The sequence below is a fragment of the Equus quagga genome, unplaced genomic scaffold, assembly GCF_021613505.1.
Source record: "Equus quagga isolate Etosha38 unplaced genomic scaffold, UCLA_HA_Equagga_1.0 HiC_scaffold_480_RagTag, whole genome shotgun sequence".
NCBI lineage: Eukaryota > Metazoa > Chordata > Mammalia > Perissodactyla > Equidae > Equus > Equus quagga.
The window spans coordinates 59185-75694 of record NW_025793880.1 but is presented as its reverse complement, the minus strand read 5'-3'; the positions used below and the strand labels follow the sequence as shown (position 1 = coordinate 75694).

At 46.6% G+C, this 16510-nt stretch overlaps 1 protein-coding gene across 1 annotated transcript; it reads left to right on the top strand.

Moving 5' to 3' along the window:
- The first annotated feature begins 5609 nt into the window (after positions 1-5609).
- On the top strand, positions 5610-15391 carry BPIFA2 (BPI fold containing family A member 2). The gene is made up of 9 exons (XM_046649297.1): positions 5610-5634; positions 6434-6605; positions 8311-8455; positions 9108-9215; positions 10168-10320; positions 12483-12564; positions 13607-13670; positions 14532-14613; positions 15245-15391. The coding sequence occupies exons 2-8, from the start codon at positions 6449-6451 to the stop codon at positions 14570-14572; spliced, it is 750 nt and encodes a 249-aa protein (XP_046505253.1). The 5' UTR covers positions 5610-5634; positions 6434-6448; the 3' UTR covers positions 14573-14613; positions 15245-15391.
- The last annotated feature ends 1119 nt before the right edge of the window (positions 15392-16510 follow it).

The following is a 16510-nucleotide window of genomic DNA, read 5'->3' as shown; positions in this document are numbered from 1 at the left end:
GTGCTTTACCGCCACGGGGTATGTTCCAAGCATCCCCAGAGACTCACCCCTTGGGTGCATTTTAACTAATTGGAAACACTTTCAATTGGATGGGATATGCCCCAGAAACTCCACCTTGGAGGAAACTTGAGTGGTTTCTCTGTGCCTTTATGATGTAGTTGGACAGGTTGATCAACCTGTAATGTCATTTGAGTTACAACCCAGTTTCTGGGAAAACAAGAGCAACTGTTCCTAGAAAATCCATACAATACTGGGAAAATAGCTCTAGAGGCAGTTCAGATTCCACCCACTTCATTTATCTCAAAAAGGATTATCATCTTGCCTCTCCAGAAATTGTTATCTAGCCCATCACTCATTTCTAAGACTGAAAAAAAAAGGAAAAAGGAAAAATGGCCATGAGCATGCCCTTGCCAAAAAATCCAGCATCTTAAATGACTTCTCCACAAAAATTAGTAAAAAGGCTCAAAACAAAATTTGGATTCATAGCTGGTGAGATTTGTATTACTATACCTGATTCATGGCAGTAATTTTTAAAACAATAGCTGTGGAGACTCTGTATGTGTGTCTATATGTATGTTATATATGTATGATATTTTACCTCTGGATGCTATGGCTAAAATTAAAAGCTCTGTTTAATTGGCTTAAAGTAAGTGCTTATGTAAATTCTAAGTGTAATAGAAATTAACCCAAATGTCCTTGAAGTTAACAGGATATAAATTAATCTTTGGTAACTGAAAGCTTATTTAAGTTTGAGTATGTCTGCCTAAAAGACAGAGATCTATGTTTGTTAGGATGATTTCCTGTGTTCAGAAGGACTGAGGTCTCCTCTCTCAAGATTTTTTGACTGTTTCTGTTGTCACTTTGAATAGATAACTGAGCATGTTTTGCAGTGAGTGTTGTTTCCTATCTGAACAAGTGTTTTAAAACCCTTTGACATTTTTGACAAGTCCCCCCTAAAAAAATATTCAGAATTCAGAATTCAAAAAGTCCTGAATGAAGGCTTTCTTTTGACCTGGAAGAAGGAAGAGAATTTCTCTGCGGATTCTCAGAGGACCCCTGAGACTTCTTAAAGAAATTTTCTCTCTCTTCCTATAAGGAGGAAAATACTAAACTAATTAGGCTTACTTGGTCTACTAAATTACATGGAAAGCATTGCCAAATAAGTGATGATAAACTTTCTTAGGTGGTATTATGTGGGTGAATGCTATTGATATAAATGTTTTAAAATTATATAAGATTCCTAAAATTATGATCTGTCCTGGTTGTCAGCCACAATTCTGGTTATTATCTTGAAGTGTTGTATGTCACGGAAGTAGCCAAGTTTCTTAGTCAATTGCCCTTTTGAGTCTTTTGTCATTTGCAGATAGTTGCTGTTTTACTCTGATGTTTTTTGCTTTTGCAAATATGTTTCATCTTCAGAGAAATTCATGGAAAGGATTCTGACACAAGATTCTAGAATACAGGTTTCTGATAAACTTTCAGATCATAAAACTGAACTGGGTAAGAAATTACATAACTCTAACTGAGAAACTGATGACCTCGTGAAACTGCTGACAGAAGATTAAGATACAGAATTGATTACACAGGACTGAATGAACTGATGAGGATGATTATAATTTTTATGACTTTTATTTGAAATATTGTGGATTTTTTGATGTTTTGTTTTATCAGATTTAAGGAAATCTTTTTCTGTTTTCTCTTATGCTAACTACTACTTATAGCAATTTGGTGAAATTATACCTTTGTGAGCAGAATTGAAACATTTATCTTCTTCTCCCTACCTGATCCCTCCAGAATTTGGAAACTTAGTGAATGAGTGAGTATGATTATTTTCATGGCAATATAGTTATTTGCATAAGTTCAATAGAAATCTGTTTTCCTTATAACAGGACACATTTGGGAACATTGATTATATAACCAAGCCTTTGATTGGAATGTCATATTTGAGAGGAACATACAGACTCAGATACGACAATACAGCCTTTGAGGAGTAAAGGTTGACTTTCTGGAATAAAGCCGCTTGGAAATATTGGCTTGGTACCTTGTTTACAGGGATTCCAACAATCTTACCTTAAGGAAGGTCACTTATCTGGCAGGCACTTGGAAGTTTGAAATATTTTGGGGGACCTCGAGAAGAGAGGAATCCACCCAAATCTGTAGGGATTGCATGAAAAATCTAATGACAAGTCCTTGGCTTGGCTTTCCTGGCCTTTAGAGGCCTTTAAAGTTTAATCAGAGATTCCTTATAAAAAGTTCCAGCAAATCAGATTTAAAAGAGCCTATATGATCAATTGCTATCCTTGCTGCACTTACGTAAATAATTGGGCCAAGTTTTATTGAAACTACACTTATTTTGCAAGCCAGTTACTCTTAATGTGGCTATCTTTTGTAAAAAATGAGGGTGATTTTAGAGAGAAAAATTATCTTTCAGTAGAAGCTATAGTACACATTCATGGATGTTAGATTCTAGCTCTTCTCATCTACAACATTCATCTATTACTAATCATAAGGTTTCCTTGTGGCCATCTGTCTCTGATACCTGGGAACTCCCTGACCACAATCAAACGTTTTCCTTTAACTCTACTGTCCAAATAGTAACTAGATTCGCATGGTCACAGGTGGATCATAAACAATGAGTTCCTAAGGTAAAGTCCCCAGCCTATCGATACACACAGGATGGACTATATCAAATTTGGGATGACTATATTAGGCTCACTCCTACTACTGGTCTGTGTCCAACCCTACCCTGCCCCTAAATGACTGGATGGACTGCTAGTCAGGTCTCTGGACTGCTATCAGAGCTTTATTCATTGGGTTAATCATCTTGCTTATATTTCTTATTATAATTTGTTGTCTATTTCACTGTTTGTCTTCCACACGGCCAACAAAGTTTTGTCCCCTGGACCACTTCTCACCAAGTGATTCTCTCATCTCCAGGGGACCTGTATACCTTGTCTGCCTTGGACTCCATGGGTGCAACCTTCCAGTCCACTGAACTTCTTGCTTATACTCCTATGGCCCCCATTTAGGGACAGCTCTACGACCTTAAACAGCTGGAAGGAGTTACAGAAGGTTGACCATTGTCCACATCTGCAAAGAATTTCAGGGTCAAATGGGTCCGGGGGGATTGTATGAAGTGAATCAAGGTTGCTCCAAGGAGAGAAGACCCAGATGTCCTGGCCTACATGCCAATCTATGTGACCCGATTCATATCTAAAGTTATTTGACCACACAATAACCAGACCCCACCTGCACTGGTACCATTTTAGTGACTTTTTACATGATCTTTCTCTTGTCTGGTAAAAAATAACTCACATATCTATGCCTTATAAATTTAGCTCTACCCTCAACACACTGAAGCTCTTACTGCCCATGGGTCCTGCCCCCATGCTATTCTCTGAATAAAAAAGCACTACCACCAGATCTTGAGAGTCCAAGAAATTTTTCTTTCCACTCCTCAGCTTGCTGAGACCGCATCAATTCTGTAAAAAGTTCTCCTCATTGTAGGTAGGAAGATGTCGCTGTTTTCTTCCTATGAGTCTAGCTTGTGCTGTCTTGTTCATGTGTACACATGCACGTGTGTGTGTACAAACATGCATGTGCGTGTTCCAGAGTTCCATACGCTGTCAGGAGTACCGTCCAGAGCATCTGAGGAAGGAGGGGAGCCTTGCCTCTCCCCACTTTGGTGGATTTAGCCTGGTGTAGACCAGACTTGGGGTTCCCTTGAGGGTGTGGTCAAGTCCTGTTCTCACCTCAGCTGGGCCAGCGAGGCTGCAGAAGGGTGGGCGACCCTGAGAATATGACTCATAGGAAGCAGGGCCTTTGAGCTGCCTGTGACGGGGCAGATCCTCTGCTTGGCTGCCCTCCTTGTGCCATTTCCCCAGACCCACTGCCAGGGGATAAGAGCTTCCGATTTATGTCACCTCAGGCCTCAGCTGTGTAGGGTGGCTGATGCCAGTGAGAGAAGCTGACTTTGTCTTCGTGTGGTCCATGCTGAGGAACCCCACCCAGCAGTAGCCCCTGTGGTTCCACAGCAGGTGAGGTGGGGGTCTTGGAAGGAGGAGAGGGTGAGGAAAGGGAAGAGACAGGCAGCCTGGGGGGAAAGATATCCACGTAGGGCAGCTGGACTCAGGGAGAAAGAAAGCTTGAGGGGAAGAATCATAAACATGTGCAGCAGCGGTCTTTGAAACCTAGACCAGGGAAATTTAGAATCACGGCTCACAGTCACATCATGTAACACAGGAGCTGAGCAGTCATCTAGTCCAATTTCTGAGCCTCTCTGGTGAGGGGGCCCTTGCCACCTTCCCAGGTAGTGGCTGGCTTTATAGGATGCTCCAGAGAGAAGCATGGAGCATTCTAAAGACAGGTCGGGGTCGTAGGGACCCACTTATGAGGACAGCCACAGAGCACAGGGTGGTTAACTATTTTCTGAGGGCAGAGAATTAAAGTATCAAATTATGATGACTTTCTATGAAAGAAGCCAGCAAGGAGCTGAAGTAGGGGACAATGGGGAGGGGCCACCTCAGGTGGGTGGTAAGTGAGGTTCTGAGGAGATGTTGAGAGCTGGGGACACCTGGGGAGCGGAGTCCTGGACAGAGAGAATGGCCTGTGCAGAGCCTCAAGGCAGGAAAGGGGTGGGCATCCTTCTGGAACAGAAGGAAGATGGGTAGGGATCCTGGAGGGAGAGGTAAGAGATGTTTGGTTTTGGCAGTGAGCAGATGACACAGGCTCCAGTGTCATGGTCCCATGGGCTATGGGAGGACGTCGGGTTTAAGCTGAGCGAGACCCCTGTGACTGCTGCACTGAGAGTAGAGCAGATGGAGGCAAATGTGCAGAGGGAGACCTGAGATGTGCCTAGGGGTGTGTCTCCTGATACTGGCTGTGCAGCCTCAGGCAAGGTGCTTAACCTTTCTGGGCCTAACTGTTCACCACACATGGAGTAACGTGGAGGCAGATTTTGTTCACCCTCAGGAGGAACTCTCTGCCACTGGATGGAGCAGGCAGGCTGGGAGGGGGGCGGTAGTGAGCTCCTCATCCTTGCAAACTTTCACACTAAGTCTAGCTCCACCGTGAGAGATGGTGTAGAACACTCAGACACACAGAGGTCAGAATGACCTCTCTGGTAGCTGACCCTGACTCTCTGTGGGCCACAGTTCTGGCCCCGTCTCTGTCCCTGTCTTGCTGGGTCACCTCGGGCTGGTTGCTTCCCCTCTCTGAGCCTCAGTTTCTGAATTATGACAGAATTAGGCTGGATGATCACTATGGTCCTCTTACCAGAACATTCTCCAATTCATCCATTCTCAGTCTTCATTCCAACCCCCATCCACAATGGCTACCATCTTGGCAGCTGGGGACTCCACAAGCACCTGGTCTTAGCCTTGGCAGAAAGTCTTCCCCATTATCTGTTCATTCCAATTCAAGCATCCTGGGTGACCTTTAGCTTGGAAGTCTCTCTGCTCATCCTGGACAGGAATTATTTACTTTGGAGTCTCTTTGGATGGCTCTGGAACTAGGGCTTTCTTCTGACGGCAGCATCCCATCTGGTCGCCACTATATTAAGGGCCACCGCCACCAGCAGAACCCCAGGAGACTGCGCAAGGGAGCAAGGAGTCGTGAGCATCCTCCTCCAAGCCTGTGAGTGGTGGGTTTCCCCCTATGACCCCCCACACAGTGGTCTTCAGAAGGCTTTGGAAGCAAGAGGCAGAGGGATGGTTCTGCTTGGATTAGCTAATATTCTGAATATAGCAAATTAAGAGGTAGAGAAATTATATTAAGAGAAGCGCCACACTGATGAGCAATGCAGAATCATGATGTGCTGCCCATTTATTTGTTCTTATTTTTATTCAGCAAACATTTATTTGTCTCACTGTACTGGGTGTAGGCTTTTTACTGGGGTCTGGGGATTCAACAGTGAAATAAGTCATAGTTCCTCCTCTAAGGAGTTCACAGCCTGGTGGGAGGGGCAGACAAGTCGTCAGGTAATTGGTACCCAGGACTCTGATCAGAGAATGAAGGCAGCAAGATGGTGGGGTGGGACCCCCTAGCCTAGACTCTGGGAGGGGCCTGGAGTGGCCTTCACAGAGGGCATGATGTCTTACTGAAACCGGAGAGTCAGTAGGAAGTGACTTAGGTAAAAATTTGAAGAAGAGGAAAGATGTTCCAGGCAGAGAAGCCAGCCTGTGCAAAGGAACTTTGGGAAAAAAGCATAGACTTGCAGTCAAGTGTGACTTTTCAAATCCCAGCTCCTCCGCTCATCACCTGTGTGCCTCTGGGCAAGTTGCTCTAGCTTTCTGACTGTGGCTGCCCAGCTGTAAAACAGGAGGTAACCACATCTATCTTAAAGGAAGGTTAAGTGTAAGAGTGATGGGTGCTCGTCAAAGATTCTTTTTCTCTCTGGGTAATTCTCCCTCCTGCTCCTCCTGTGACTGACCAGTTGCCAGGACAAAAGATGTTTCAGCTTTGGAAACTTCTTCTCTTATGCGGCCTGCTCGCTGGGACCTCAGCATCTTTTCTTGAGGATCTTCGCGGCAAATTAGACAATGTTTTCAACAAGCTGAAACCCGATCTTGAGAAAGGAGCTGAGACCATTGACAAGGTGCTTGAAGGTGAGTCAACAAGGGCAATAAGGAGTGGCAGCCAGGAGCCTGCCTCCTAATCACTACGCCTGCATTACCAGAGGCTGCCACCAGGGACTACCCTTTATGGATTGTTTACTGGGAAATGTGGCTATTCAGCTCCTGGCTGACTTGCTTATTATTTTTCCAGAAACAAGCAATGCTTAAATGAATATCCTTTTACATATTATATCATGGTAAACTTTTTTCAATATATGCACAGGATAATTTCCTAAAAGTGAGATTTCAAAAGTTCAAAAGGTGTGCCCATTTTAAGTTCTAGTAGATGTGGAAAAATAATCCCCATATTAACATTTTCCCAAACAGTCTGTGAGAGTACCTTTCTTTCCACTCCCTTGACAGCACTGGTATGGACAAGTTAAATGTTTTGCCAGTCTTATAGGTGAAAGATCGTAATTCATTTCACTTTACATGTCTCTAATTATGAAAGAATCTACTCACTTTTTCATATTTTATTATCCATTTACATACTTTAACTTAAATATTTTGTTCATATATTCAGCACGTTCTTCTATTGGGTTGTTTAATTTTCTTATTGATTTGTATTAACTCCTTGGAAATTAATCCTACCTAGCCCAGGTTGCTATAAATTTAGCTACCTACTTTTATATTTAGTGATATCTCCCTTTTATTCAGATTTCTTGAAAGAACTAGTCTTTCTTTTCATTTTCTGGAAATATTAACAGCACACTAACCACCATTCTTTATAGGAGGAAGTAACTTCTGTGAATGGCTGCCTTTCAAGCCTTGCCAGGTCTTAGGCAACCTTCAAAGATACAGAAGGGATCCACTTTCTAATTTCACTGCTGAGAAAAGTGAGCTCAGAAACAGAAGTGTCTGGATCAAGGTCATCCAACAAGTTATAGGACCAGATATAGTTTTATTTAAATTGGCATTCTCTGCCTGCATCATTATAACCAGATAGATACTGTTTGCTGAAGAGCCAGGCTGCAGTACTGAAATTACATATCTTTTCTTGTACAGTCTTTTGTTTTTCCTTGAGTTAGTAATTGCCTTGTTGTTTCTCACTTGAATTATTTTCTACACACTTATCCTTAGTTCCTTTTATATGCACCATTCTACTTTCCCATCATTGATTCTATCTAACCCCTTTTTTCTCTGGAGACCTCCCATTAGGACACTCTGTCCTCCTGCTCCTATATGAATTATTGCCCTCTGGGCCAGCTACGAAGCTGTCGTCTTGGGACTCCCATTTGCCACTTTCATGTGTTGGAGCCATATTTTCTTTCTTGATTCTAGGTTTTCCATTTCTTAGTATTTCTTCATTTTTTTTGACCTGGTTTTTCAAATTAGTGTGGACATCTCGTTTAGAGAAATAGACCTCTGAGTCACTACTAGAAGCTGGAGTACAATCATTATCAATTGCCTGGTCAGTTGATTGATTGCTATCTTGATGAATGCTGCATATATATTATAAGTATCAAGGCAGCATGGAAGGAATGAGGGCTCTCTGGCTGTGTGACTTTAGGCACATTTCTTAACCTTTCAGTACTTTATTTACTCATCTGTAAAATGCAGATAATATCCATACCTACCTCATTGAGTTATTATGAAGATTAAGTAGAATAACAGGCAAATAGTCTTATCTAGTACCTGGCGCATAGTGGCTGCTTCATCAGTGTACATAACACTAAATAGCGATCGTTTTTGTCAGGTGTCTTCCAGAAAGTGAAGGGTGACTTGAAGACAATTCAGGATTCCGAGATTTGGCAACAAGCCAAGCAGAAGTTCCAGGAAGCTGAGAAGTTGGTGGAAAATACCCTTTCTAAGATCTTGCCAACTGTGGATGGTTCTTTGGGGTGAGTTGGGGCTTCATGGAGAAGATCTTTGCTCCAAGAAAAGAAAATACATATTTTTGGAGAGGTAATTTTAAGATCAAATACAGAGAGGTGGACAAACATTGTCCGTCCCCACAGAACCAAGGTAGTCTGAGGCCAGGGTCCCCAGACCTTGCGTAAATTACAGGCAGGGCTGCAGGCCCAATCTGGGCATCTCGTGGGTTTGGGCTTCCACACTTTGTAATTTCAGGATCAGGGCAAAGGTTCTCTTCCATCCACCTCCACCTGAACTTCCTTTTCCAAGGAATAAGACTTTTCTTCTCAAAATATGGCTAAGGATAAAAGTCCGACTCCCCACGGGAGAGAGGAAACTGGAATTCATTCCACATAGCTGGCCCCACACATGGAGTTTTGGAGTCAAACAGTTCTGGGTTAGGATTCTGACTTGGGCACTTATTCCCTCTTGAAGTCTTGGGGGAAATCACATCTGTTTGAACCTCAGTCTGTCGTGCCATAACGTGGAGAGAATCAAATCTCTGAGCAGGGCTGTGGTGGAGACCAGCGAAGGCAAGGTTGGTGGGGCCCCGATGCTCAGCATGATATTGGCATGGAGAAGTGCTCAGCACATGGTTGCCATGAACAACGACAAAGGTGAATTGTGGGTTTTGCGCAGGTTGAAAATCAGTAACAGCAACATCCAGGACCTCAAAGCCGAACTGGCCCCTGATGGCAAAGGTGCCACCCTGAGGATCCCCATCACCTCTACCGCCAGCGTGTCCCTGTGAGTATCGTGAGAATCTGGGTCCTGGGAGAAGCAGGGCAGCATGGCTGATGGGTCTCCAACCTGGAATCAGGCACTGTTCCACGCTGGCGTCTGGGTGTGAGCCTCAGTCTCCCAATGTGTATGTGAGGGGGCCTTTCCAGCTCTAAAATCCTAACCCTTAAAGTGTTCTAGTGAACTTTGGCCATAAACAAGTCTCTCTTAAAAGAATCCTCCATTACCTAGATTTTTGAAATCATAACATTTATCTACCCGTAATATTTGAAAAATTGAGAATACATGAGCATTTACTACTCTTTGGCAAAATTTCCTCCAGCATTGTTTCATCTATCAAGATTCTGTTTAAATAACCAGGACCATTACAGATGAATGTATATAGTAGTGAACAGTGTATAATAAAGGGCATGTGTGAAAAATATAATTTTGAAGTATTTTAGTTATTTTAAAAGAGGTAGATAAATAGGAAAACGAGCATGTGTAAAACACTCTTTCTAATTAAATACACTATGATTCCATCATTCATTAGCCAAGAGATCCTGGAATAGTTGCTTAAACTCTCTATACCAACATTCCCTCATTCTGAAAATAGAGATAATAGCAGTATTTTTCCCTCATGGGATTGCCGTAATGATTAGATGGATTAATCCAGGTAAGATACTTTTTAAAAGTGCCTAACATAATTTGTGCTCAATAAAGGTTTATGATTATTATTTTAATTAGTGTGATGCTGTGTAAAAATTTCATATGAACCAAACCCACATGGCCAGGAGAAGAAGCCACCGATGTAACTATACAAATCCCGTGAGGAATATAATGTTAACATTATTGTTATAATACAATGTTAACATTATCCAATGACATCCTGGAAAATGTCCACACAGTAAAGGAACTTGAGTAGACAACGTGAAGGGCCTTCTCGACTTCCGTTAACTGTGAATCTTATTTCCTGCAGGCCTGTCATTGGCCAGGTCGTCGACCTGAAGGCTTCCTTGGAACTCCAGACTGATGTCAGAGTTGAAACTGATGCCCAGACTGGCCTCCCTTCAGTGGTCCTAGGAGAATGCAGCGACGACTCAGCCAGCATCTCACTCACCTTGCTGGACAAGTAAGGCTCATCCATCTCAACAGAGCTGGGCTGTGAGAGTCAAGGACCCCTGATTTCAGCCCTAATCCTATAGCTGGGAGGTGGCACAATGTGGTGAAAAAGAGTTCAGGCTCTGAGTCAGACAGACGTTGATTCAAATACCACCTTTGACCACTGACTTGTGACTTTGTAACCAACTTAACCTCTCTGAGGCTCGGTTTTCACATCTGCAAACTGAGAATGATAAAAATCCCTACTCGTAGGCTGCTGAACTGACCAAATGAGAAAATGCAAGTGTTTAGCATAGACCCTGGCACATACAAATATCCATGCTGACTTCCTGCCTGCCTGTTCTTCCCATTACTGACTCAGGAGTGTTGACCTCTCCAACCACAATCGTGAATTTCCTATTTCACCTTTCAGCTCTATCGGTTTTGCTTCGTGTGTCTTGAAGCTCTGTTGTTAGGTGCGTGCACGTTTAGGATTGTTACGTCTTCTTGAAGAATCGATCCCTTTATCATTATGTGACGTCTTCCAATAATAGTAGTGATGATAAAAACTGTATTTACCTTCTTGCCTCCAGTTGAGAGGGGAGAGGAGGAGTAAATACTTACCCCTGCCGTGGTCTCTATAGTTGCAAACTGTCCCCAGACCATCCTCCACCCACTGGAAAATTCCTGAAATAAGATGATGCAAATTTAATCCTTTCCATTTAAATTATTGATCTCTGTTAATCCAAAAAATCTACATCTTAAACTCTGTTCTCGAAAGGGCAGGTTTGGCCCAGTGAAGAGCGTGGAGAGAGAAAGGGTGACCCTGGTGATGGTGGGAGTGGAGAAGAGGTCTGGAAGCTCGGGGCTGGGGCAGGTGGACTTGGAGGGGGACGAGGCTGGGTCCTGGGCTCTCAGTCCTGATGGCCATGGGCAGAGGTCACTCTACCCTCCCCCCACCGAGAGGCCCGATCAGAGGCTGCCTAAATACCCCCTAAAACCAAAGAAAGGCAACACAGCCTGATGTTAGTCAGAAAGGCTGGGACACAAGTTCAGAGGCCTGAGCCCTGCTGAGCGTGGGAACTCCTCCCGCCACTCTGGGTCTCAGAGTCCACATCTCTAAGACGACATTCCACTCTGCTGCTCTCGGTCGTCTTGGGCCTTTTCTTCCTGCTTAGGATGAAGTCCCAAGCCCTTCCCATGCCCAGCTGGGCTCTGCTTGTCCTGGCACCCCTCACACACCCACACTCTCCTCTTGCTACTCTGCTCCAGACAAACTGGCCTTTGTTCTGTGCTTTGGACAAGTTCTTTCCCACCTCAAGACCTGTGCATGGCTGTTCTGGCACCAAGACCACCTTCTCCGCGCTCCCACCTCAATGTGCTTCTCATCCTTCAGGGCCTGAAGCACGACTCCTCCCATTCTCTCTCCTGAGAGTCTACTCTTGCCCTTCAGTGTACTTGTCACAAGGTGTCACTATATATTTCATTGCATGTTACTTCATTCATTATTTCAACCAAAAACGTATTGAGCATCTGCATTGTGCCAGGCAGAGCTCTGGCACATCGTGCCACCATTCTGAGCTCTGGAGAATTTATGGGTGACAACAGACAAGGACCCTGTTCTCGTGGAGCTTATTGTCCTGAGGGAAAGGTAGATGGGCGAGCATTGAGTCCGTCTAAGAGCCCTCAGGGAAAATGTCAGATTTCTAGGAGTCTGGGCAGAGCAGTATGCTTACCAGGACACTATGATACAAAGACATCCCTTAGGTGAGCAGCCAGGGAGGGCTTCCCTGAGGAGGTGATGGTTACGCTGAAAGCCTGAGCAAGACTTCCTTAATGTTTAGGTACCAGATTAGGAGATGCTGGTGCTTTGCTTATCCCTGTGTCCCCAGGGCCTAACTCTGTGCCTGGTTCATTGCTGATGCTCTATTAACATGTGTTGAATGAATGAATGAAGTCTCAGGGTTGTGATGAGACTCTCTTAGGTACTGGGGTGAGCTGCTGCTCAGATGTGGGGTTCTAAGTGACGATTCTTTTGGATAGAGGCCCTGTCTCTGGTTAGAGAGTCATTTCAATGTCCCTGAGGTTTATCTGACTTCTGGGTGCTCCACCATCTCCCACCCTCTCCGCACCCCTACTGCTTGGCAGCTCTGCCCGCCTGACCAGGTTTTATCATTTCCCTCTCTTTTCCAGCCGCAGTAAACTGGTCTCCAGAGTTGTGGACTCCTTGACCGGCGTCCTGAGCAAGGCTGTGTCCTCCCTGGTGCAGAGACAAGTGAGTCCTTCACTCCTGGGGTCCCAGAGCCCTGGCGGCAGGGGGAGGGTGGCAAGTGTAGCATCCACAGGCCAAGCTGTAATCTCTGGGCACCTTTCCTTCTGCGATGCAAACTTTGGGCTGTCAGCCGGAAGTGGCCCCCCTTTGCTTAGGGGAGGGGGCTGTTGGGGAGAGGCCTGACGTCAGCTGAAATCTCTGAGTTCCAAATTTGAACCATTTGCCATATCCCTGTACTACCAATATGCCTTGTTAGCTAATATTTTTCTTTAATCAACACAATTTTACTTAATTAAATTTATTTAAATGCCTTTATTTTTAAAAAGGAAACTTCATATCCTTACCATAAATAGAACACTAATATCACTTATCATATAAGTAATTAAAAAATAAACACTGTCCTATAAAATAGTTTTCATCATCTGTGCATCGTACAAAACCGTATGTGCCAGGTGCCCAAAGTTCCAGAGAGCCTACATTAGTCATTCTGGAAGGTGGCTGGGAACCTAGGTTTACAAACAGCAAATCCTCCAGGTGCTCTGTGAGCCATGGAACCGGAGGGCTGCTACTCAAAGCGTGGCCCTCCTGCCAGCCTCAGCTGGGCACTTGTTAGAAATGCAGAATCGCAGGCCCCACCCAGATCTGTTGAGATCCGCAGGGAATTGTATGCACCCCAAATCGTGGTAAACACTGTTCTACATTTCCCAGGGCGCCATTTGACTCTCAAATTCCAGGGTTCCAAAGTTCAAGGTTTCTAAGAGTGTAGGGTTCTGGGGTGTTAACACTCTAGATTCTTAAAGTTCTAGGATTCTGATGTTCTAAGGTTTTAGGATTTGAGCATCTCATGGTTCTCAGATTTTTGGACTTCTAGGTTTCCATTGTTTTAGAATCCTAAGGGCCAAAGGTCCTAAGGTCCCAAGTAATCAGCATCTGTGTGGGTGGCAGGCAGTTTGTTCCCAGCTGATAATGATTTTCCTTCTTCCTTCTTCCGTCCGGCTCTCCTCCTCTCCCTCCCTCCCTCCCTCTCTCCCTCTCCCCTCTTCAGGCGTGCCCATTGATCCGCGTCTTCCTCCACAGCCTGGATATAAGTTCTTTTGATGACCTCATCAGTAAGTCACAGCCTGGGGATGTGGGGACATTCCCTCTGCAGCCTTCCAAGGGCAGGCATGCAGCTCTGCACCTGCCCCACGGGCCGTCTGGTCAGGGAACCCTGGAGAAACAGAAGGACCCAGCATCCTGAGCAAGTTGGGAGAGTGTGGGTGGAGGGGTCCCTGCAGAACTGAAGGGTTCTGTGGGCCTCAGGAGCCCCCCCACCGTCATCCGTTGTTCAACACGCAGAATCTGCTGGGCAGAATGATGTGAGAAAGAAGATGGGCCAGATCTGGTTCAAAGCCTGGGTCTGCTGCCTAGCAACTGTGGGGCCTCGGTCAGGTGGCTCCGCCTCTCCAAGCCTCAGTTTCCTCCCTGGTGAAAGGGGATTGCAAACATTGTGGGCCTAAAGAGTGGATGAAAAAAAGCACAAAGAGCCTAATACCCAGTGGGCATGGCTAAAAGATTCCATCCCTTGTCGTTTCCTTCTTATGAGGAGCTGCGGCTTCTCCTCCAGCCCCTGGGGACTTTCTTTGGCCTTTGGGTCTCAGGCGTGGCTGGAGTTGCTGGGGCTGCTGCAGTAAGTGAAGGTGTCGAGGTCCTGGAGATGGCCCTTCTGCAAAACAGCCATCCAGTAGGTCCAGTTCCTTGGGCAATTACTCTGTGCTCCATGTACACCGTCTCACTGGATCCTTGCAACAGTCCTGTGGGGTGGGTACTGTTATACCCATCTTACAGATGAACAAACTGAGGCTCAGAGAGGAGGTGTGACATGCCTGAGGTCCCATGGCGGTCAGACTGGCCCACTGGGGCGTGACAGCCGTTGGGGTCTGGTTTCCAGCAGTGGAGACTGAGTCCTGCTGCTGATTTTGTCTCTTCAGGTAAACTTGAGCAGGGGGTCCAGCTGCCGTTAGACTTCTGAAGAGGATGGGTGAGGAGGATTGCTGTGCTGCCCACTTGCTGGTAAGGAGCTGGGCTCTGGGCCCCGCACCAAGGGAAGATGGGCTGCTCCACAGGGGCCTGCGGTGAAGTGGGAGCAAAGCTTGACTTCTCTTCTTTGTCTAGCAGCAGACTGAGCCCTGATCTTGGTCACAGACTGACCCTGACCCTGGCCCCAGGCTGAGCCCTGATCCTGCTCACACTCTGAGCCCTGAGCCTTAATTATATGCCCAGACTGAGCTCTGATCCTGGCCCTAGACTGAGCCTAGATCCTAGTCACAGACTGGAGCTTTGACCCCAGTTATTGACTGAGTGAGGACATTGGTCACGGATTGAGCCCTGACCCTGATCTCAGACTGACCCGCGATCCTGATCATATACTGAGCCCTCAACCTGGCTCCAGTCTTGGCCTCTGATCAGTGTTTTCCCATCTGCCGTTGTTCCTAAGGTGAGGGAGGGGGGAGAGGGAGGATGGGTCAGTGCCAGGTGCCAGAGAAAGGGCCCAAACCACCGGTGCCAGTCCCCTCTGCAAGGCCTTAGGCCTGCAGGGTGCTGTGGGAAAGTGCTGGGGCAGTGCGGTGTCTGGTGAATGGCGGGTGCTGCTGTAAGGTCGGCCGTGACTGTCAACGCCCTAACTCCCTGTGGCCTCTTCCAGATTGCTTCCCGGTGGCTTGACCTCGTTCCCTTGTAGCGTCTCCCCCTGGAAAGGTGACACCATCCAACTGGAGTGAAAGTCTGAGCCCAGCCACAAGGACACCTCTCAGATACTCCTTCTCCTCACAGTCGGGATGGCGGCATCTAAGCTAGATACTTTCCACCCCCAGCAATAAAAGTCCATTTCTGCACTCTCCTGAGGGGCCTGTTTGCATTCCTTCCTTCGGGATTTGGGGGTGAGGGGGTATGCCACCAGGGTGGCAGAGACATGGATCCAGAGCTGGAAGGCACATTTGGGACTCTTCAGCCCCACCTTCTTGTTTGACAAATGGGGCACTGAGGCACAGAGAAGGCAAGAAACTGATGCAGGGTCACACAGCCAGTCTGTGGCAGTGACAGAACACTTGACTCGTCCCCACACACATTTAGTGGGTATCTAGTGAGCACCTGTTCTGGGCCAGGCAGGCAGCGGGAATAGGACAGTCACCTTCTGGGGACAGCTCCACCTGGTGCTTTCTTCCATTCCCCTCCAGGGACTCTGAGAGCCCTGTGGAGGATCAGGGGGCATCTGATCTGACTGGACTCAGGAGTAGGGTGATGTGGCCGTATGCCAGCCCACGCCTCCATGCCCTCTGAAGGGTCAGGCTCCCTCTTCGAGCAGCATGTGAGAGCACCCACGGCCTCCAGCCCCCAGGGCTCACCCATCCCACCCATTGCCAGCCCTGAGGGCCTGTACAGCCACCTGCCATGGTGCTGCCCCATGGATACCAGCTCCTCCCTCTGCCCGAGGCCCCTCCATCCATGCCCCAGAACTCGGTTCACCCCCCCAGGCTGTGGCCGAGGCAACCTCACGCTCCTTATGCCAACACCACCACCATCACGGAGGGCTGCTTTGCTGGCACATGCTACCTCGTTAATTCCTCCCCACACCCCTGTGTCAGCAGACACCTCTGTTGTCTCCGTTTGACAGATGAGGAAACTGAGGCTCACAGAGGTATAGTGACTCATCAAGGTCACACAGTGTGCAAGTGGCGGCGCCAGGAGTTGGTCCCATGGCTACGGGACCCCTTGCTCAGAGAGGTGACATTCCAGCTCCCTGGCCCTTTGGTCTCCTCTCCCAGGCCCCCAGCAGGCCCCACTTTCTTCTTCCCAGGACAAATCAGGTCCTCTCGAGGCTGGCCCTCCTCCCCCACGTGCAGGCCCTCAGTTTCCCCTTCGTCCCTGCCGCTTCCTCACAGTCATGTTCCCCTCTGCCGGAGTACAACAT

Excerpts from the sequence above, each read along its gene's own strand:
- BPIFA2 (XM_046649297.1), top strand. The coding sequence starts at position 6,449 with ATGTTTCAGCTTTGGAAACTTCTTCTCTTATGCGGCCTGCTCGCTGGG. Across the intron at positions 9,216-10,167 it reads TCTACCGCCAGCGTGTCCCT|GCCTGTCATTGGCCAGGTCG; the intron begins GTGAGTATCGTG and ends TATTTCCTGCAG. Across the intron at positions 13,671-14,531 it reads TTCTTTTGATGACCTCATCA|GTAAACTTGAGCAGGGGGTC; the intron begins GTAAGTCACAGC and ends TTGTCTCTTCAG.